The sequence below is a fragment of the Chrysemys picta genome, chromosome 23 (genome assembly GCF_011386835.1).
Source record: "Chrysemys picta bellii isolate R12L10 chromosome 23, ASM1138683v2, whole genome shotgun sequence".
In the NCBI taxonomy this organism is placed as follows: Eukaryota; Metazoa; Chordata; order Testudines; family Emydidae; genus Chrysemys; species Chrysemys picta.
This window is the reverse complement of record NC_088813.1, coordinates 16,593,902-16,614,751: the sequence shown is the minus strand read 5'-3', so window position 1 is coordinate 16,614,751 and position 20,850 is coordinate 16,593,902. Positions and strand designations below refer to the sequence as shown.

Below are 20,850 nucleotides of genomic sequence, written 5' to 3'. Positions count from 1 at the left end.
GGTGGTGATAAGCATCTCCCTTGGAGTGAATTCTGTGCCCAATCCTACCTGGGTGGCAGGTTGCTGTATCAGCGGATCCTCCCGGTATCTTTTCCCTCAAGCACACCTAGGGTGACCAGACAGCAAGTGTGAAAAATCGGGACGGGGGGCGAGGGGTAATAGGAACCTATATAAGAAAAAGCCCCAAATATCGGGACTGTCCCTATAAAATCAGGACATCTGGTCACCCTACGCACACATATGCTGTCCCCTGGGGGGGGTTTGAGAAGAGCCAATATGCTGAATAGAGAAATCTCACATCAGATGCATTGTCTGCTCCTGAGTGTGGATGCTGCCAATCCCTAGCGAGCCCCATCCCTCGCTCTCAGCCAGCCTTCAGTCGCCCTCCTGGGTTTAAGAGTTTCTATCAATTTTACTCTCTTGCTGCACTTGAGTCAGCTATTTAGCCCTCCTTCTGAAATGCTGATAACACTGTTCTTGTCGGTAGCCTGCTAAGATCAAATCAGTCTGAGTGCCTGAAAACTGCTCCCAGCCCGTTAGACTGGCTAAGCCAGAAGTCTCTAGCTTCTTGGGCACTGGCATGACAGAAGAGAAGCACTAACCCCGTGGAGAAGAGATCTGATTCGCAGGTAGAAGTTAGTTCTGTGATGTAAACAGCCTTTGTCAGATGTGTTCATCGGGGCTGGTGTGAGAAACCTTCCTCTGAAGCACAAAGTGTTGCTTAGCTCACGCAGCTGTCCAACGTGGCAATAGAAACGTTATCCACGTCTACCCCCATATAACACGAATTCGGATAGAACGCGGTAAAGCAGCGCTCCGGGGGGCGGGCGGGCTGCACGCTCCGGCGGATGAAAGCAAGTTCGCTATGACGCGGTTTCACCTATACCACGGTAAGATTTTTGGCTCCCGAGGGCAGCGTTCTATCGGGGTAGAGGTGTAGTTGCAGTTAGTTGTCTGCAGACTGAACTATGTGGAAGTGGATCCGTGCACACGGGGAGCTAGTGTGAATATTCAGCCACCGCAGCGTGCTTCATTTTGGCTCTATTCCCACTAGTCCGACAGCCCCATGCCGCAACGGGAGAAGGAGCTAGAGTCCATCTCCACCTTGTGCATCGTCCACAGACTTGCTTACTGCGGTCCAAACAGTTGCCTCTAGGAAACCGGTTGAAGACGGACGGGCTGCATACGTGTGACTGGGGGCAGAACGCCACATGTGGCAGCAGTGGCTGGTGAGGACGCAGACGGAAGGGAGGTACAATGGCTCCCGAGCCGATGCTGTTACGCTGGTGGGTGTGGAAGACGCGCCAGGCTCAGCCTCTCACTGCTAGTGCCTTGCCTTCGGTTGGCTTTAGTGCCCACTATACAGTGAGGTTTAGTTTCAGTTCAGATCCCAATGGACAGTTCCCTGCATCCCGCAACTGCATTTAACTTGCTTCTATCCCTACCCTTTGGGGGTAGTTGCAGCAGAGAAACAAAGGACTGAACGGACCTCAGACAGGTTTCTGAGTAGCAGCCGTGTTAGTCTGTATCCACAAAAAGAACAGGAGTACTTGTGGCACCTTAGAGACTAACACATTTATTAGGACCTCAGACTGCGCTTCCCTCTCCCTCCAGCCCAGGTATGTTGGCAGAGGGTCTGCTATGTGAGGACAGCTTCCAATCCAGGGCTGCCAAGCCACTAACCTGCCTTTTTACAAAGGGCCCCTTTTCCTGTCAGGGGAAGAGAAAAGAGGAGGGGGGGGGACGACTGTTCAGGGAGACTCAGGAAAGTTTCCGTTTTAATTCTGCCACGTTTCTCTTGAGGATCGCCAGTCAACTTGCAAACCAAGGAAGGAAACCTCACCAAACCTGTCCCCGTGAGGCCGGGGAGGTGTCATGCCAACAGCCCATAGAATAATCTTTTGAAAAGGGTTTTGGGCCCTTGGTTATCCACCAGGAAGCAGCAAAAATAAAGAAAGAGGCAGAACTCGAGTGGCGTGTTTGCTCTGGGCCTCCTTTGGATAACCTTTGTCAGACAGGCAGACCCATGAGCAGGACAGGAAACTTTCAAGAAAATGTTTTTTGTTTTGCACACAGACTGTACCATCTGGCTCTGAATCGCAGGGGCGAGGATTTGGAGGGGGAGCGAGGGGTTGAGCACACTTGGACTGCTCACAAGTGAATCCTCCCTAAACCTGTGTTTAGAAGGGAGCGTGGGGACCTTGGCATTTTCCCTGCCTTCGGGGTGGGCTGCTTGTCCTGCGGTCTAGACACCCACCCAAAAGCTGGTTCACTGTATAAAGCCGAGTCCAGTGCTCCCTATATATAGCGACGTCCCTCGGAGGGTGCACCAGTCCTCTGTCCCAAGGCTGAAGGTAAGCTGCTGCTCTATTGATAAGAGAATTTTACCTTGCAATGGTGGGAGGTTGCATTTGCTAAAAACAAACAAATTGAAAATGACAGGAACATGCAGCTCCATAAATTTTACTCTTTTCCCCCATAACATAAGTAACATTTTTAACTTTGCCTGGGCTTCAGGTGCCTCCTAACTAGGATTGGAAGGGTTAGATTTTTATTGGTAAATGTGGATTGCCTCATAGGCACCCCCATCAAAAATATTTCCAATAACTGAAGTTTATGGATAGGCAAAGTAAGACAAATGCTGCTGGAGAACTTAGAGTTTGAATGAAGGATATTTATTTACTTTGTATACACCTCTACCCCGATAGAACGCTGTCCTCGGGAGCCAAAAAACCTTACCGCGTTATAGGTGAAGCCGCGTTATAGCGAACTTGCTTTGATCTGCTGGAGCGCACAGCCCCGCCCCCTCCCGAGCACTGCTTTACCACGTTATATCCGAATTCGTGTTATATCAGGTCGCGTTATATCGGGGTAGAGGTGTATTTTGATATGTGATGTTGACAATTCGTCGTAATGGTTATAAGGCTTTAACTTTTTGAATTACGTCTTCTGCCATTAAAAAATTATTGACACACATACACACACACACACCCCTACCCCAGTTGCCTGCCCATCGCCAATAATTTTCTGCAACGGTGAAAATTAAAATCTATAAAAATGCTTAAAACCCACAATTTTGCACAACTGTGACCATTTAAATAGACACATTTAAAAAACAATATTGTTTGTTAATGTATTTTTAAAAATTTAATTCTGCCAACCTTATCTCTGTGATGCTCTCCCTGGGGCAGACAATATTTATAACAGATGTGGAAAGAAGGCTTCCAACAAAGTAACTTCCCCGTTAGTAATCTGATTTCCTTCCCGTGCTTAGCCGCACTTCTAAGAAACCTTGTACAGTAGAACCTCAGAGTTACGAGCTGACCAGTCAAACCGCACACTTCATTTGGAACCAGAAATACTAGGGTTACCATATTTAGTGCCTCCGAAAGGAGGACACTAAAGGGGCCCCAGCCCCGCCCCCGCCCCAACTCCGCCCCCTCCCCAAAGTCTCCGTCCCCTCCCCTGCTTCCCGCGAACATTTGAGTCGCGAGAAGCCTGAAGCAGGTAAGGTGGGGTGTGGGCGGAGGAGGCGCGGCCCAGGCTGGCCCCTGGCACCGCAGGTCCCCAGCCCGTCCCCCGTCCCGTCCCCCGAGCCCCTGGCCCGCCCAGCACCGCCGGCCGAGCCCCTGGCCCGTCCCCTGAGCCCCCGGCCCGGCACCGCCGGCCAGGCCCCCGAGCCCCCGGCCCGGCCAGGCCTCGCTCCGCCGGCCCGGCACCGCATGTCCGATTTTCCCAGACATGTCCGGCTTTTTGGGATTTCCCCCCGGACGGGGATTTGGAGCCCAAAAAGCCGGACATGTCCGGGAAAATCCGGACGTATGGTAACCCTAAGAAATACGCAATCAGGCAGCTGCAGAGACAAACAAAAGCAATTACAGTACTGTGCTGTGTTACATGTAAACTACTAACAAAAAGGGAAAGTTTAAAAAACAAAAAAAATGTGACAAGCTCAGGAAACTATTTCTGTGCTTGTTTCATTTAAATTAAGATGGTTAAAAGCAGCATTTTCCTTCTGCATAGGGACGTTTCAAAGCTGTATTAAGTCAATGTTCAGTTGCAAACTTTTGAAAGACCAACCGTAACGTTTAGTTCAGAGTTCTGAACGTTTCAGCGTTACACACAGGCCCCGTTCCCAGGGGGGTCGGAACTCTGAGGTTCTACTGTATTTTTTAAGTCCAAGTTTGCTTTTAGTTTCGTTTCTCGCAGCTTGGGCTGGGAAATTGAAACCTAGGGATCCTCTTTCACCTGCCTGTCCTCAGTGATTATGCAAACTTCTCTAATGCTCTTGAATTGTGGGGTGGGGTTTGGTTTGTTTTTCTGCGGGGCGGGAGGAGGGAAGGGTTGTCTTTGATTTTTGGGCCAAATTTCACGTGAGTACCCCCTGAAGAGCCTCCCAAGTCTAACTTAAGTGCAGAGAGCTTTGAAAATTCTTAGTGGATGCATTTGAGTCGATCTCAGACAATCTTCTGGGACTGGGAGGGGGCAGTGAACAACACTGTTTGAAAAAATAGTCTGGAAGGGTTCAAGGCAGGGGGATCTGAAAGCTGTTTCCTTTGAGTCTCTCGCTAATGCACAGCGGAGGGAGAGCACGGATGGAAGAGGTTAGTACAGCGAAATTGCAGGGCAGTTAGGGCAGGGGTGAGCAAACAATGGCCCGCGGGCTGAATCTGGCCCGCCAGCTGCTTTAAGCCGGCCCTCGAGCTCCCACTGGGGAGCGGGGTCTGGGGCTTGCTCCATTCCGGCACTCCAGTCGGGGAGCAGGGTCGGGGCCGCTCCACATGGCTCCCAGAAGCCGCGGCATGGCCCCCCTCCGGCTCCTACACGCTCCAATGGCCCTGCTCCAATGGCCCCTCCAGTGGGAGCTGCAAGGGCGGTGCCTGTGGACAGGGCAGCGTGCAGAGCCACCTGGCCACACCTCTGCGTAGGAGCCAGAGAAGGGACATGCCGTTGCTTTCGGGAGCTGCTTGAAGTAAGCGCCACCCAGAGCCTGCACCCCTGAGCCTCTCCCCATGCTCCTGCCCCAGCCCTGATCCCCCTCCTGCCCTCCGAACCCCTAGATCCCAGCCCAAAGCACCCTCCTGCACCCCAAACCTCTCATCCCCAGCCCTACCCAGAGCCGGCACCCCCAAACAGAGCCTGCACCCCTTCCCGCACCCCTTCCCACACCCCGATCCTCTATGTGCCCTCGGTCCCAGCCCAGAGCACCCTCCTACACCCCAAACCTCTCATCCCCAGCCCTACCCCAGAGCCCACACCCCCAAATGGAGCCTGCATCCCTTCCCACACCCCAAGGCCCTGCCCCAATCCCCCACCTACCCTCCAAACCCCTCAATCCCAGCCTAGAGCACCCTCCTACACCCCAAACTCCTCATCCCCCAGCCCTACCCCAGAGCCTGCACCCCCAGCCGGAGGGGAAATGTTCAGCAAGAATTTAAATTACAATCTGCCCAAGAATGAGAGGGGTGAGAGGCAACCCCCTTAGCATGGCGCAGCGAGGGCAGGTCTTGCATGGGTGGGGACAGTCTGGGCAGAGAGCGAAGCTGGATGTGTGCTAGCACAGAGCGATGCATCCCCCACGTGCAATTGGAGGGGTGCACTCAGGAGAGCCAAGCGGGGGGGTGGCTAGGAGGGTAATGGGGTTTGGCGAGACAGCTTGCAGATCAGCTGTGAGAATGGGTTACCCCTGGACACTAGCTCAGGCTGCATGTGGGGAAGGAGCTGAGGTCTAGTTAGTGACACTGGGGCATGTACAAACACCAGCAATTACACGGGTAGCCCCACACCCACGGCACTGGCCCCCAGGGGCTGTATTTGGGAGGATGCTCGGAACTGGACTAACTGCGTTTCCCACTTTCTGTGCAGGGCCAACGATACCCAGGTGACAGACTCAGAGCCACACGCAGCAAACATGCTTGGTAAGAGCTTTTTATTTACCTGCGCCTTGAACAAGAATTGCTCCCCGACGAAGTCCCCATGCCGTGCTGGCAGCCAGCCACTCCTCGAAAGCCAGAACAGGGGGAGGCCCTGGACACTTCCCGTGCAGCCCCAGCGCGTGAGGACGTGTCTGCCTGTGGCATGAAGAGAACAATTCAGAACTAGCCTCACTGGCTGGGTTCCTTCTACCTGGCGCTGGCAGTACTGAGACGAATCTGCTGTGGACTCCTCACCACCACAGGGCAAACAGCCTCCAGGGTGGCCCTGCTCCCACGGATGGCTGGGGCGGGGGCCAGGATGGGATGGAGACTTCAGAGCCATTTCTTTTTTAAATGCTCCTTTTGCAACAGACTGGAGCATCCCCAAATCCCTTCCCTCTTGCTCTGCTATTCTGAGCCTTGGTTACATTGTGCTGAGGCTCTTCATGGCTTCCCTGGCCTTGGCCGCAGCCTCCTGGCCAGTGAGATGCTGCTTTACAGAGACAGGGAACCCATCAGGGAATTCCCCAGCCTCGCTCTCCTTATCAAACCCTTCACATTGGACACAGGCACTCCAGCTGCTTTAGATGCAGAGGTTCAAATAATAATAAAAAAAACCCTGGGGCTCACTAAGGGCACCGACCTCCCCGGCTTTGCATGGTTACGGGTTTATAGCATGCGAATGTCTTTGCTGGGCCACTAACATGAGATTCTCATTCCCTAGACAGTCTTGTTACTTTGGCTGGAGCAGGCGTTGCAGCAGGTAAGGGGCTAACCCATGGCACTGATTGGTTGACACTTCACATCTGTACTTATCAAAGACTTATTGAAGGGGGATGGACTAGATCCCTCCTGAGGTCCCTTCCGACCCGGAGATTCTCTGAGTCTATTCGGCCAGGGATTCTCCTGGCTCACCAGCTGCCCCTGCAGTGCAGGGATCCCTCCTAGTGCGAATGACCCTCAGGAGTCAGGCATCCGTGTGGAGAGCAAGAACTCTGCCCCTGTCTGCTTGACTTCTTCCCCAGCCCACATGAGGCCGCAGGGTCGCCGTGGGAGCAGGGAAAGGGGCTGGAGACAATCCCTTTGAAACCCTGCAAGCCCACAGTTCATTTTGCTGGTGTGAAAATGGAGAGCTTGTACCCACTGGGCTATACTGAGCCTAGGCCTTGGTGAGAGCTCCATCCCCAGCCATCGCCCCGGTGCTGTCCTTTCAGGGGGCAACCGGCCCCACGGGGATACGGCAAGGTCCTGTAGCATCAATGCACTCTGCTGAGCAGAGCTAGGAAGGCAAGATGCTGCTTCTGAGCTCCACTTGTGCACCCTGCTAGGGCTTGCTTTGCAGATTAGCAGAAGTTCAGTTCAGGGCGTGGTTCGCATATGGCTCTGACCCTGTCGCCCTTCCTGGTTGCTAACCACACGATCCATTGGACCACCCAGGAGAGGAGCTGGGCGGGTGGACGGATGCAGGTCCATGGAGGGCTGGATCTGGTGCAGAAGCAATTGCTGTAGGAGCCTGGACTGTGCTTAACCTCGCTGTGTCACGAATGCAGGCGTGGCATGCGTTGGGATCCCGGTAGCACTCTGGGCAGTCGGCTTTACTGGAGCAGGCATTGCAGCTGGGACCCTTGCTGCCAAGATGATGTCAGCAGCGGCCATAGCCAATGGAGGAGGGGTAGCGGCTGGAAGTGCTGTGGCAGTGCTGCAATCCATTGGTAAGTAATGGGGAGCTAACCTTTCATTGGAATGCATGTGTGTCTGGTAGTGCTCTCCTGCCTGCATGGAGAGAGTCTGACTTTCCTGTGGTGGTCCTGATTTCTCTTGCCTGTAATGAGGAATAAGTCTCTCCCCTGACTGGCCAAACCTGCTCCCCACAGACCCTGCTAATAAACTGCTAAGCACTTAGATGGAACATGCTCTAGTTTCTCTCTTCACTATCCCTCTGGGCTCTGGCTAGCTGCTCACTCCGGACTCGCTTCCATTGTTGTAGCGCAGGGGTAGGCAACCTATGGCACACGGGCCGAAGGCGGCACGCAAGCTGATTGTCAGTGGCACTCACACTGCCTGGGTCCTGGCCACCGGTCCGGGGGGGGCTCTGCATTTTCATTTAGTTTTAAATGAAGCTTCTTCAACATTTTAAAAACCTTATTTACTTTACATCCAACAATAGTTTATTTATATTATAGACTTATGGAAAGAGACCTTCTAAAAACGTTAAAATGTATGACTGGCACGCGGAACCTTAAATTAGAGTGACTAAATGAAGACTCGGCACACCACTGCTGAAAGGTTGTCGACCCCTGTTGTAGAGGAACAGATGGGATCTTCAGAGGCGCTCAGGGTTCACCCACCTCACTCAGTTCTCCCTGGGGATGCGCCCCATTGACTTTAAGGGGAATGGTGTTAGTGCCCTGTTTGAAAATCCCACTCCTGTTCAAGGCTGCACCATCAGGGCAGGTCAGCAAAGTACAGAGCTGGCCTCTTGGCTCCTGGTAAAAGGGACTCTACCAAGCACCAGTGTAACCTATTGCATCCATACAGAAAGCACAAAGAGTCATGACTTCTCTGGTGCCAGGACATGGGAGGGGGATAACTGGCCTGCTAGCAGCGTCGTGATACTGACTAGCTGATTCTCTGTTTCCTCTCAGGTGCCGCAGGCCTTCCTGCAGCTGCCAAAGCTGTGATAGTAGGTGTTGGGGCAGCCGTCGGTGCCTTAGTCTGAAAGCTACAACTGCTCCTTTATGCTCTAGAAGACGCAACGACTCGTCCGCTGGCAGTTTTTCAATTGCACCATCAGGCTAATGCAACAAGTAGCAAGTTAGAGAAATGGCTTTGTAGTTGAATGCAAAAACAAGTGGCCTGTAGAAACCACTCCCGCACGTCTGTTGCTTGTTCTACCTTCTCAACAACAGACGTCAAGTTCTGTTGGGATTATGGCTGAATTATTGCTGTTGGCTGAAATGTGACAAATCAATAAACTTTTGCAAATTTAAATGCCCTGAGTTGTTATGGCTGAAAATGGTTGATTGTGTGTCAGTGAAAAATAGCTCACCGAATGTGCGCACACACTTTCACGCCAGTGTATTGCCAGGACCAAGGCAAAGTGTTGTCAAAGTGAAAAAAGAGCTAGAAGATCTCGGCCTCTGCCAGAGGTAGATCCATCCAGTATCCTCCTCTGAGCCGGCTTTGCAATAAGCCTGGGGTTTAATCTTGTGGCCACTCACCATGGCTACGGCTAGCCATTCCTAGCTCAGGGGCAGGTTACTCGGTAGAAAGCTGCCACCTCTGCTGACTGTCCTTCTTGTTTCTTGATGACTCAGCTCTAAGACACGCAATAAAGCTCTAACAAAAGCAACCCCTACTACTAGGGCCCTCGGGGAGTGGATTGCTGGAGCCGGTCCTCCAAGCCCCCATTACTGTGACAGGTTCAAACCAGGATGAAACCATTCCCTGTCTAGCCTGGACATCAGAGTTACGTGGGCATTAAAATCAAATCGGAAACAGAGTTTTGGGCCATGTCACTAAAAATCCTCCTAATTACACACCTTTCAGCCTCTTGTGATGTCACCATTTCACTTGCGTCTGAAGAAGTGAGGTTCTGACCCACGAAAGCTTATGCTCCCAATACTTCTGTTAGTCTCAAAGGTGCCACAGGACCCTCTGTTGCTTTTTACAGATTCAGACTAACACGGCTACCCCTCTGATACTTAACACCATTTCACTAGTTCGCCTTGACCACTGGATCGTCTAGGCTAATGTAACAAGCAAAAAAACCCCAACCAAGCAGAATTTTAAACCACAGAGGTCCCCTTTATCCCCTCTACAGCCGCACAGAAGAGGGCGGCACCGCGGGGGGGTCCGTTGTTTTGCAGCTTATATCTACAGACTGTTTCTTGGGCCAGGAGACGGGTGGGTGGGACTCTGCCCGGCTAGGATGTGGCAAGGACGGGGTTTGCTGTCTTGGCATAGAAGGACTGTACCACCTGGGTCTGGATCACAAGGGGAGGCACTTCAAGTGGTTTTATCTATTTGGGCCCTAAGAATGTTAACATGCAGATGCTCCGGAGTCCGTGTGTCCAGCGGCAGGGAGGTTAAAGGGGAGCAGGGCGTGGGATCTTGCCATCCCGGCTATTAATGGGGGATGCGACGTCCTCTCTGCACACACACCCATGTAGTGGCAGATGCCTGGAAACTGGGCTCCTGATACAGCTGCATCACACAGCAATCAATTCATTCTGCTCACCGGACGCTGGAGGTAAGTTGCTGCTGCTCTGAGGGCAAGAGACCCTTCATTGTAACAGCACTGACATACCTCTTCTACATCTGCTCAGGGCTAGGGCATTTGCATGCAGTGGGTGATGAGTCAAGGAGAAGTGAGGGGATGTCTATAAATGACATAAAGCATTGGGGGGGGGGGGCCTTAATTTTGCTTGTTTGTTTCAGTGTTACAAGGGGTGGATGGGTCAGTGGGTCTTGGCAAAAATCACCAAACTATGTTGTGTCATTTATAGACAGTCCCTGAAAGACGAACTGCCGGGGAAGTGACTGATGCCTTTAAATGAAATCCTAATTTGACGGCCCAGCGTTCCTGATTCATGTTACTAATCGGGCTTTGGAAGAAAGATTCTTTCAGGGCTGAATAAAGTCCAGCTTGGGCTGGAAAATAGAAACCTAAGAAATCAGTTTCGTTTCCTGTGTTGTTTGCGCACATAGCTGTAAGCGGGCCATCTGTTTGGGCCAATCAGCGTAGAGAAGCCCTGTTAGAGCTTGCGTAGCTACAGCCGAGAGGGGGGCAAATCCTTCCTCAAAGCGTCTGAATCTGTCTTCTACCAGCTTTTAGGGGAGACAAGGTGGGTGAAGTAATAGCTCTTACTGGCCCAACTCCTGTGGGTGTGAGAGAGGAGCTTTCGAGCTACACAGAGCTCTTCATCAGACCTGGGACAGGTACTCCGAGCGTCACAGCTAAAGGCAAGGTAGTACAGATTGTTTAGAATACGGAGTTGACACCTAGTCTAAAGGACCAGTCCAGGTGATGTGGCCCATTTAACACCCCGGCAGTCATGGGACAAAGGGGTGAGTGGGTTACGGATTGTTGTCATAAACCAGAAATCCAGTGTCTTTATTAAGACCAGGATTTTTAGTGTCTAGCAAAATTATGAATTTCAGCTTCCAGGCTTGTCTTTTGAGGGTGCTGGTTTCCTTTGAGGACAAGGCCTGAGACAGAGAGATCACAACAGAGGGAGCCTTTGGTGAGAAGTGTTTGCCCCCCGGGTGATAGCATGTTTTGTCTTTAATCATTTTCATGTGTGAGTCCATTCGAGAGCGCAGCGACTGGCTGGCTTCACCCACATAGGGACCGGCAGGGCTTTTCCCCCAGCTGGCTCGTTATATGGTTTTTAGAAGCCTCATCCCAGTTTACACAGCAGCTGCTATAGAAGGGGAGGAATTCACACATGCCAAGGGGGCGAGGGAAGGAGACAGGGGCAAAGACGACCCTATGCTGAGGTGGTGACAGTCCAGGCAGGGGAAGGGAAGAGCAGACAGAGGGGCTGGGATGTGGTTGTTACCCTAGAATTTTTTTGATGCGTGTGCTGCTCCCCAGCAGATCTGTGCTCCCCACACGTGCACTGGGCATGACTCCTTGCAGCTAGGAGTTCACTTGTCCGTGAGAAGGTCCCACACACTCCATGTGGGGACCAGCTATGCAGGAGGAGGATGGGGTGCAGGTGGGGTTACCCCAGCTATTAGCTCAGGCTCCACAAAGGAAGGGGCCTGTGCTGATGTTCTCTTGTGTTAGTGGCTCTGGGACACCTCCCTGGACGTTTGCTAGGCGGGAGCTGCCCTGTCTGCGGCAGACATAACCCCAGGCCTCTGGCACCGGCCCTGAGGCACGGGGCGGGGGTGGAGTCTTAGAACTGATCTAAGTGTTTTTCTGGCTTTTTGCTCAGGGCTGACGAAGCGGAGCTGCTATCCCAGTGATCAGGGTGTGTGGGTCAGAGTCTCAGTCATGGTTGGTAAGGTCCTTCTCTTTCACTAACTGAGCGTTGACCCGGAACGGCCTCCGTCGCAGGCACCTCTAATGCGCCCGTGTATTGTATCGGGGGGAGCCGTGTTAGTCGGTAGCCACAAAAACAACAAGGAGTCCGGGGGCACCTTAAAGACTAACCGATTTATTTGGGCATAAGCTTTCGTGGGTAAAAAAACCTCACTTCTGCCCCAAATAAATGTTAGTCTTTAAGGTGCCCCCGGACTCCTTGTTGTTTTTGTATCCATGTATTGTGCAGGCAGCCAGTAACCCCACAAGCCCAGAACAAGGGTTCTTGCACTGTCTTCTCACGCATCTGGTTCCAGCCCCTGTAAGAGGCAGGATTCTGGACAGAGATGGACCTCGGGTCTGATCCAGTTTGTCAGTTCCTATGTACATGGGCAGGCCCAGGAAACTTGCTCTTCTAATGCCGCCCAGTGGCCCACGGCTTGCGTGAGGATCTATTTGCCATTGAACTAAGGCAGAGAAAGGCTTCCTGTGACAAGCATTAGCTTGGAAAGACCGGGAGGGGGCCAGATTCTGGTGAGGTACAGCAGTATAAATCAGGAGTCCTTCCACTGATCTTACTGCTCCCTTGGTTCTCCTTTATTTGATCCTTTTAAATATCCCTTTTGGAGCATCTGAAACTTCATTTCCCTTTTCACTGCTGTGCCTACACGGCACTGAGGATCCCAGAAGCCATCTTCCCAGCTTTGCTGGCCTCACCGGGAGCTAGGGTGACCAGAGGTCCCGATTTATAGGAACAGTCCAGATTTTGGGGGCTTTGTCTTATGTAGGTACCTCCCCATCCTGATTTTTTACACTTTCTGTCTGGTCACCCTACCAGGAGCCCTGGGGGTGGTCAGTGCTCTTAAATCAAGAGAATGAAAGAGCCTTTCCGAGAGTGGCGCATTGAGTACATGGCTCATTATCAAGTAGAAATGCTCAAAGATGATGGCAAAGTGGAATCCAGCATGTTTAGAGGCAGAGAACTTTCAAACAAAATCCAGGTTACTGCGGCACTAGCCTCCCCCCCTTTCTATTCTCATCTGCTGATCATCTGCTAAAGTCTTTGATGGCTCACTACTATAAACATCTCCTTTCCTAGGATTTATCCCCATTGCGGTTGGAGCAATTATTGGATTAGGTAAGTTGCAAGCTCAGGACAGTGGGTCAATATTGCAAAACACTTGAGATTGTAACTGAGATTTATTTTGCCTTGGGTTTACTTGGCTCATCTGCTCTCCCGAAGCACAGGGGTCTCGCCTACTGAGGATATGTTGGCCCTTACGGCCTGTGCCTGCCCCAAGCCATGCGAAGCTGCAGGCGCTCACAGGAGAGCCGGGAGAGTGGTTGGAGACAAGTCCTTTAGACTTCTGCTTGCAGCAAGTTTGCTTGGAAATGTTCAAGCCCTGTACTGAATTTTGCCACTGCACAAATGGAGCCATGGGTGGTGGTTCAGAGCCTGAGCAATTGAAGCAGCGAGGGAGTCGGTCTGGGGGTGGCTCTGGGGACCGAAGCTGGAGATGCGGTGCTCTGGGATCCCATTTTGTAATTAACATCGCAGCACTTTTTGTCATGCAGGAGTTGCCACCGTTGGTGTCCCAGGAGCACTCGGGGCAGTCGGCTTTACTGGAGCAGGCATTGCACCTGGGACCCTTGCTGCCAAGATGATGTCAGCAGTGGCCGTAGCCAATGGAGGAGGGGTAGCCGCTGGAAGTACTGTGGCAGTGCTGCAATCCGTGGGTAAGTCTCGCAGGCATTAGGAGCTGAGCTTCATTCGTGCGCATCAGTGTCTGATCTTATGACTGGCAAACAATTCTGCAGTGAAAGATGATCTCAGTATTTCCACATTTGCTCTCACTTCTCTTGCATGTAAAGAAGAACTGTCCCTCCATTGTCTTGGCAAATGAGCTCTGCTCCTCCCGACGCGTATGGTCCTCCAAACTCTACTGTTATCGGTGGGCTGACGAGTGGGGACTTGGGCTCACTGTCTAACGAACACTGGCCTTATCCTGCACTCACCTAGGATCCTGTTCACGATCTTCTTACATAGATCCATTGTCTACAGCCAAGCTCTAAGATATAACCGCATTTGCTCCAATCCCTCGGATAGAGACAAGCACCTACAAGATCTCTATCAAGCATTCTTAAAACTACAATACCCACCTGCTGAAGTGAAAAAACAGATTGACAGAGCCAGACGAGTACCCAGAAGTCACCTCCTACAAGACAGGCCCAACAAAGAAAATAACAGAACACCACTAGCTGTCACCTTCAGCCCCCAACTAAAACCTCTCCAGCGCATCATCAGAGATCTACAACCTATCCTGAAAGATGATCCTTTACTCTCACAGATCTTGGGAGACAGACCTGTCCTCGCTTACAGACAACCCCCCAACCTAAAGCAAATACTCACCAGCAACCACACATCACTGAACAAAACCACTAACCCAGGAACCTATCCTTGTAACAAACCCCGATGTCAACTCTGTCCACATATCTATTCCAGTGACATCATCATAGGACCTAATCACATCAGCCATACCATCAGGGGCTCGTTCACCTGCACATCTACCAATGTGATATATGCCATCATGTGCCAGCAATGCCCCTCTGCCATGTACATTGGCCAAACCGGACAGTCTCTACGCAAAAGAATTAATGGACACAAATCTGACATCAGGAATCAAAATACTCAAAAACCAGTGGGAGAACACTTTAACCTGTCTGGTCATTCAGTGACAGACCTGCGGGTGGCTATATTACAACAGAAAAACTTCAAAAACAGACTCCAACGAGAAACTGCTGAGCTAGAATTGATATGCAAACTAGACACAATCAACTCCGGTTTAAATAAGGACTGGGAATGGTTGGGCCATTACAAACATTGAAATCTATCTCCCCTTATAAGTATTCTCACACTTGTTATCTAACTGTCTGTCTGTGCTGGGCTAGCTTGATTATCACTTCAAAAGTTTTTTTCTCTTAATTAATTGGCCTCTCAGAGGTGGTAAGACAACTCCCACCTGTTTATGCTCTCTGTATGTGTGTATATATATCTCCTCAATATATGTTCCATTCTATATGCATCCGAAGAAGTGGGCTATAGTCCACGAAAGCTTATGCTCTAATAAATTTGTTAGTCTCTAAGGTGCCACAAGTCCTCCTGTTCTTCTTTTTGCTTCTTACATAGCGTAGCCCCGCCGATGCAGGACCTCTAGCTGCAAATGCTGTCAGGCAAGAGGTGGAATTCCACATTGCCATGGGGCATGCTTCCTCAAGCTCACCACTCTAGCCAGCCAGGAGAAATTAAGCCAGGGACGCTAGCCACATCCCAACACCGAACTGGGTGTCCGTGCAATTCCACTCGGCTGCCACTACAGTGCAGCGGAACACAAACAAGCAGATGCTTGAACGAAAGTGTTTTGGTTTTCTAAGTGCCCAGGAGAAGGGAATGAGGGGAAGGGGAAGGGATTAGAAAGTAGCTGCGGCTACTCATATAAATCCACAGAAGGCCCTTAAAGGTTATGGCAAAAGAAAGCCAGACGTGATTAACTCCACTCTAGCTTTGGACTGGCCTCACTCACTATTCTGCATTAGACATAAATGACCCAAGCTAGAGGAACGCCGATTCCAATGTGTTCTGTGAAGACAGGTGAACAAAGCACACAGCTGTCTTACTAGTCCCGGGTGACGGCAGGCCGATTTAAGAACGTAATCAATTACATCCAGGCCAAAAACTAAGGAGGGTTATTTGTTTTGTTGTGCCCCCAGTCAGATTGTGCTGGCAGGAGCTTTGCTGGAAATTGACGCACCAATGGCAGGGGTTAACTGGCCTGCTAGGAGAGCTAATGAACCGGGGTAACATTTCCTCTGTTTCCTCTCAGGTGCTGCAGGACTTTCTCTTGCTACCAAAGGTGCGGTGACAGCTGTTGGGGGAGCACTTTCATTCTTCTATCCAAAGTGAAAGCTACGACTGCTCTGGCTGCTGCAGCCTGCCTCTTGCTTGTCCTGCCTTCTCCACAAACAGCCCTTACACTCGGTTTGGCTGGTGGCTGAAATGTGAGAAAACAATAAAAGCTTTTTGCTGATTTAAATGCATCTGGTTGTGACATAGCTGACAGCTGTTGATTGTGGGCAGAGTGGAAGTTAATCACTGAGTTTGTACACATGTGTCTGTCACACACACACACACACACACACACAAGCCGAGTGTTGTCCAAGTGTGACCACAGCCCCGGTCATTTGGAGTCTGCTCATGCCCAGCACCTTCCCAGAAGAGGGCGCTGCAGGGCATTTGGGGTTCCAGCTCGTGTCCATTCCTGACTTGGGGCAGGGTGCTGGAGAGCACGATGCTACTTCTCTTTCCGGTCTCGTGGGTGTCTTTTCTTTTGCTCAGCACAGTCCACCTATGTGCAAAGCCCCAAAAGGGGAAAGCTCCAACAAGAACTAGCGTCTGCCCCTGTGGAGTGGAGATCACAAATGGTCCCCTGCATCCAGGCCAGTGTGCTGGTGTCTCCAGCTAGCCCAACAGCACAAAAACCATTTTGCATCCCGATTGCCACGGGCGCTGGATCAATGTGTATCGTGGGGGGGCTGAGAGCCATTGAACCAAACTGTAAACCCTGGATATCATGGAAACCACTTCAAGCCGGGGGGGGGGGGGGGTGCAGCAGCACCTCCAGCCCCCCTAGTTCCAGCACCTGTGCTGAGCGCTATTCACCTGCCGCCCCACGGGAACAAAGCTTAATCTGATCATCAATTCTGGTCGTCTACATCTTGTGCTTTCACTTGCTGCAGCTGAATCAGAAGCCGCTGCCTGGCTTAGGATCCCCCCCCCCCCTTGCTGAAATGCTGATACTACCACTCTTTGCATGTAGCTGGATAAGATCAAACAGTCTGAGAGCTGAATGCTCATGTAAAACAGCTCCCAGTATCGGTTCCATGGATTTGAGCCAGTGATTATTGGCTCAGCAAATCCCAAAGACGCTAAGGAGCCGCGATGGGGAACCAGGGACCTGAGACAAAGGTAAAAACTAGTTCTGCGGTCATATAAAAATATTCTCCACCAGTTGCCTCAGAGAGAGCTGAATCTATGCTAACATGGCCCATTAGCCTCCCACACAGAACCTGAGTTTGCTCAGCTCCTGCAGCTGGCCCTGGTGTGCACAGAAAAATGAACGGGCGCTGCAGTTTTCCTCCAAGAGGCCAGTTCAATGGAGAGTGATGGGGTGAACCAACCCCACCCTGGGCCAGAAGGGGTTAATAAGAGCCTGGAGGCGCTCAATCAACCCTGCCCTGCTACACCTGCCCTGAGTGTCAAACCCAGAGGGAGGCATTCAAGGGCTGAACCTGGGGCAGGTGTGGCTGGCTAGGAGGGAGAGCAGGTGCTTGGCTCTCACTCAAGGAGGGAAGCTTGGTTGGAACTAGAGTCGTCCTGAAGGTAGCTAGGCCTACAACAGGGAGCCCAAGGCAGTTGGGAAGGACAGTGGCAGGGAATGAGGCTGCCCAGGATTGCTTGCTGGGTCAGAGACTGCCCTTCCAGGGGGAGAGAACTCCCCTCCTGCAGAATCGTCTGGCAGGCAGGCAGCTCTGCAGGGAGTCTGGGGAAGAGGCTTGGAGAAAGTGGACCTGATACACCAAGAGTCTGGGAAAAGGCTGGGAGAGAGGCCCAAGACAGCAACGTAGGAAGAGATTCCACAGAGACAGCAAGGGGTCTGCGTAGTCAGGCCTGGACTGCTGATTCAAGGCTCCCTGGACCAGAACCCAGTGGAGAGGCAGGGCCTGGGTTCCCCTCTCTGCCCACTGAGGAAGGTGGAGTAGAACCCCCCCCAACAAGGGGTGAGAACCGATGAAGTCCCCTGATGCCATGTGCAAGGACTAGTGGGACTGGAGTCAGACCCAAGGCCCACTGCAAGTTGGTGGACTACTTGTCGGACCCTTGGTTTACCGTGGAAGGAGTGGGACTATGCGTGACCCAGCCAGAGGGCCGAGCCGCAAGCAGAAGCGGACCAGGGCCCCGGTGGCTGTCAGCAAGGGGTGCAGAAGGAGAGCCTGATGTCCCATGAGCAGCTCCCAGGGGATGGGCTGGCTGGTGAGTCTCACTTGTATCTGCAGTTTTATACAAACATGGCCCCCTTCCCCTTGTCCGCTCCCTGGGTGAGGTCTGAGTCGCGTGCGCTTGCTGTGGTGACCATGTACCTTTTGATGGCTTTTACTCTGAGCTCTGCCTCCCCAGCCAAGCTGCCGATGCGTGAGCAGGATTCAGCTCCTTCTGATGCGCGCTCAGCAGAACTGCGTACCAGGCTCCAAGCCTGCGTGTGACTACACAGGTGTCGCTGTGAGTTGAATTTGGCCTGTCAAACCTCTTGCAGGTGACGGCCCATAAGAAAAGCCCCCAGCTCCACTCTCTGATCTGGGGGTGGGGTGGGGTAGTAGGGCTGGAAGTTAAAGGCCTCTCTTTAACTTGCAGCCTGACCACATTTAGTCTTGGAGTCTGGTAGAATGACTACCTAGGACCCCAAAAGGCCAGTTTCGCAGAGTAACACCCCGCTTGAAATCCCCTTTTTCCTTGTATAAAAGGAGAGCACTTTTCCCTGTTGCCTGTGGTTATTCTGTGGGTCACCAGTCTACTTGTAAATGTATCAGAGCCTAGTTCTCCAATGTATGCACCAAGCTACCAGCCTGGGGCCAGAACCAGATCCTCGGCTGGTGTAACTGGAAGTGAGAATGACAGCACTCTGATCTACACCAGCTGAGGATTTGGCCCATGCCATTTCATCTCTTTGACCTTTTAAGGACAATGGTGCCTGGTGATAACCTGTATTTAGCAAAGCAGGAATTACTGTTTTGGTGCAAAACCTTGTTACTTGCATTACTGCATACCGAAGCCCTCTGTGCTAGGCACTGTACAAACACAACACAGAGAGGGTCCCTGCCCCAAAGAGCAACAAGTGACAACACATGGATAGAGACAGACACGAGGAGATAATATTGGGCTGCATGATAAGAAGTGGTCTGAGCACACCAGAGGTCGAATTTAAGGGTTTTTTTCATAGGCATCACAGAAAAGGAGAGTTTTAAGGGAGGAACTCAAGGCGGACAATGAGGTAGCACTGTTTATATTTAGGGGGAGCAACTCCAAACCTGAGGGGCAGTGGCGGGGGGGGGGGGGAGAGCACAAAGTGGCTTGTTTGAAAATGTAACAAGTGGGCAATGGAGGAAGAGCTGATCTCCCAGTAGCAAATGACTGATGATGGGTGGGGTGGGGAGAGGCTATCAAGGGCTTTGAAAGTAAAGACAAATCGCTTGGGGGGGGGGGGGTAGTTGGAGAAAAGGATGTTTTTGAAATGCTAATCACTGCTATTGAAAGGCAGAGCATTGCAATGATGGGGAACCCTGCACTGCACACTCCAGAGCTGAGGGCGAAATATTACAGCCTCCTGCACGTGCTCAAAGCTGGTTTGTTGCCAGTGAGAGATTCTCTCCCCCACACACGTTCTAATATTTGCATAAGTCTCAGTTGCATTTGGTGCCCCCAGTGTGGAAACCTGCTGACTCAAACTACTCCTCTGATTAATCCTGGTGGAGTCCAACAAGGTCATGCCGGCACTCTCTAAAGAGATCCAGGGTTTCCTTCCGCTGGCAGCACTCCCCTCGGGATGATTAGAGGGGGTGGTGAGAGCAGAGACCCAGCACCTGTTCAGGCTTTAAAACTAAGGAGGTTTGCTCAGAGACACCGCTCGACTGACCCTCATTTTATGGGATGTCGCTTGTTTTTTTTGTCTCAAGTTGCTCCATGCAGATTTGGGGTTTTCTCACTCTTGGCACTGAAAGTTATTTGCGTCAGCCCTGTAGAATCATGAGGCTGCTGGTGATGGCAATAGCCCTTTCTGTAAAGGAAGGCGTCCAGCAGCACTTTGAGGTTCCTGCATGAATACATTTTCAGGTCTGTCATCCAATGTCCCACATTTGCTTACAAACAAGCAAGTTACCCAGCCAAGAGGACCAGCAGCACAGCACCTCCCCAACCTGCTATTCATCCCTTACTTCATTGTGTGTGACCAATTCATTTTTTAAAAGTTTGATGCCGACTTTCAGAGCGTCACAAAGCTCTTCACCCCCAAGTAACTGGAGCTATTTTAAAACAAGGCAAATTGTGGTGTGTTGTATATTCAGTTCAAAAAGTTTTGCATGATTGTATAAAAATGGAACCTCTGTTCCTTACCATAATTTATTCAGACGAGGAGGAGGACAATATTTAATTGGTGGCCAGATGCCAGCGCTCCCCTAACCTGCTCCAATCCATGAGTTCAGGCCATAGCCAGCTGTTTCTGCCAGAGAATCTCAGCTCTTCTGATTTGGAAGCAGCAGCCATCAATGCCTAGTGCTTTACCTACATGTTTAAAAACCACCAAAAAGTCCTTTCCACTTTACAGTCCCCAGCAGGTTTCAGCCAGTGATCTCTCCATAAAGCACCCTACTCCCCAGGGATAGACGTAGGAGCAATAGAATGAAATTAAGGGAGAGTTGGGCTCAATATCAATAAAATCTTCTCAATGGAGAGAGAGTAGCCTAGGAACTAGTCTCCAACTGCTCTTCAAGAAGCCCCGTCCCTCAAGCCTCACCCAGTACCCTGGAGAAACCACGCAGCTCCCCAGGTCTCACTGCTCTGCTCACCTACAGAGGCCACTACACAAGTTACAGGTTGACTGAGTGCAGCCTATTGTAGTGTTGGGTGTGTAGAGAGCAAGGGGACAGACGGGTGGCACAGGGCATTTGGCACTGAGGTTATTCCAGGTCACTTGCATTAGGGCAGCATGTAGAGGATTCCAAACAGAGATCAGGGCCCCATTGTGCTTGGCCCTGTACGGACATAATGAAAAGGCAGGTCCTGGCCCAAACAGTTTA

At 51.5% G+C, this 20,850-nt stretch overlaps 2 protein-coding genes across 8 annotated transcripts; both read left to right on the top strand.

Moving 5' to 3' along the window:
- Positions 1-427: 427 nt before the first annotated feature.
- LOC135977231 (interferon alpha-inducible protein 27-like protein 2A) lies at positions 428-8,906 on the top strand. 3 transcript variants are annotated; one of them, XM_065576927.1, is made up of 5 exons: positions 428-2,354; positions 5,866-5,918; positions 6,640-6,678; positions 7,466-7,627; positions 8,561-8,906. In XM_065576927.1, exons 2-5 carry the CDS (start codon positions 5,912-5,914, stop codon positions 8,632-8,634), a joined length of 282 nt encoding a protein of 93 aa, XP_065432999.1. In that variant the 5' UTR covers positions 428-2,354; positions 5,866-5,911; the 3' UTR covers positions 8,635-8,906. The 3 variants fall into 3 exon arrangements, with proteins under 3 accessions (XP_065432999.1, XP_065433000.1, XP_065433001.1); XM_065576928.1 differs by lacking the exon at positions 428-2,354 and adding an exon at positions 4,213-4,604; XM_065576929.1 differs by lacking the exon at positions 428-2,354 and adding an exon at positions 4,919-4,972.
- Positions 8,907-9,058: 152 nt separating this feature from the next.
- LOC112059393 (interferon alpha-inducible protein 27-like protein 2A) lies at positions 9,059-16,037 on the top strand. 5 transcript variants are annotated; one of them, XM_065576922.1, is made up of 5 exons: positions 9,059-10,167; positions 11,861-11,926; positions 13,046-13,084; positions 13,522-13,683; positions 15,828-16,037. In XM_065576922.1, the coding sequence occupies exons 1-5, from the start codon at positions 10,047-10,049 to the stop codon at positions 15,905-15,907; spliced, it is 468 nt and encodes a 155-aa protein (XP_065432994.1). In that variant the 5' UTR covers positions 9,059-10,046; the 3' UTR covers positions 15,908-16,037. The 5 variants fall into 5 exon arrangements, with proteins under 5 accessions (XP_065432994.1, XP_065432996.1, XP_065432997.1 ...); XM_065576924.1 differs by lacking the exon at positions 9,059-10,167 and adding an exon at positions 10,192-10,762; XM_065576925.1 differs by lacking the exon at positions 9,059-10,167 and adding an exon at positions 10,192-10,885.
- The last annotated feature ends 4,813 nt before the right edge of the window (positions 16,038-20,850 follow it).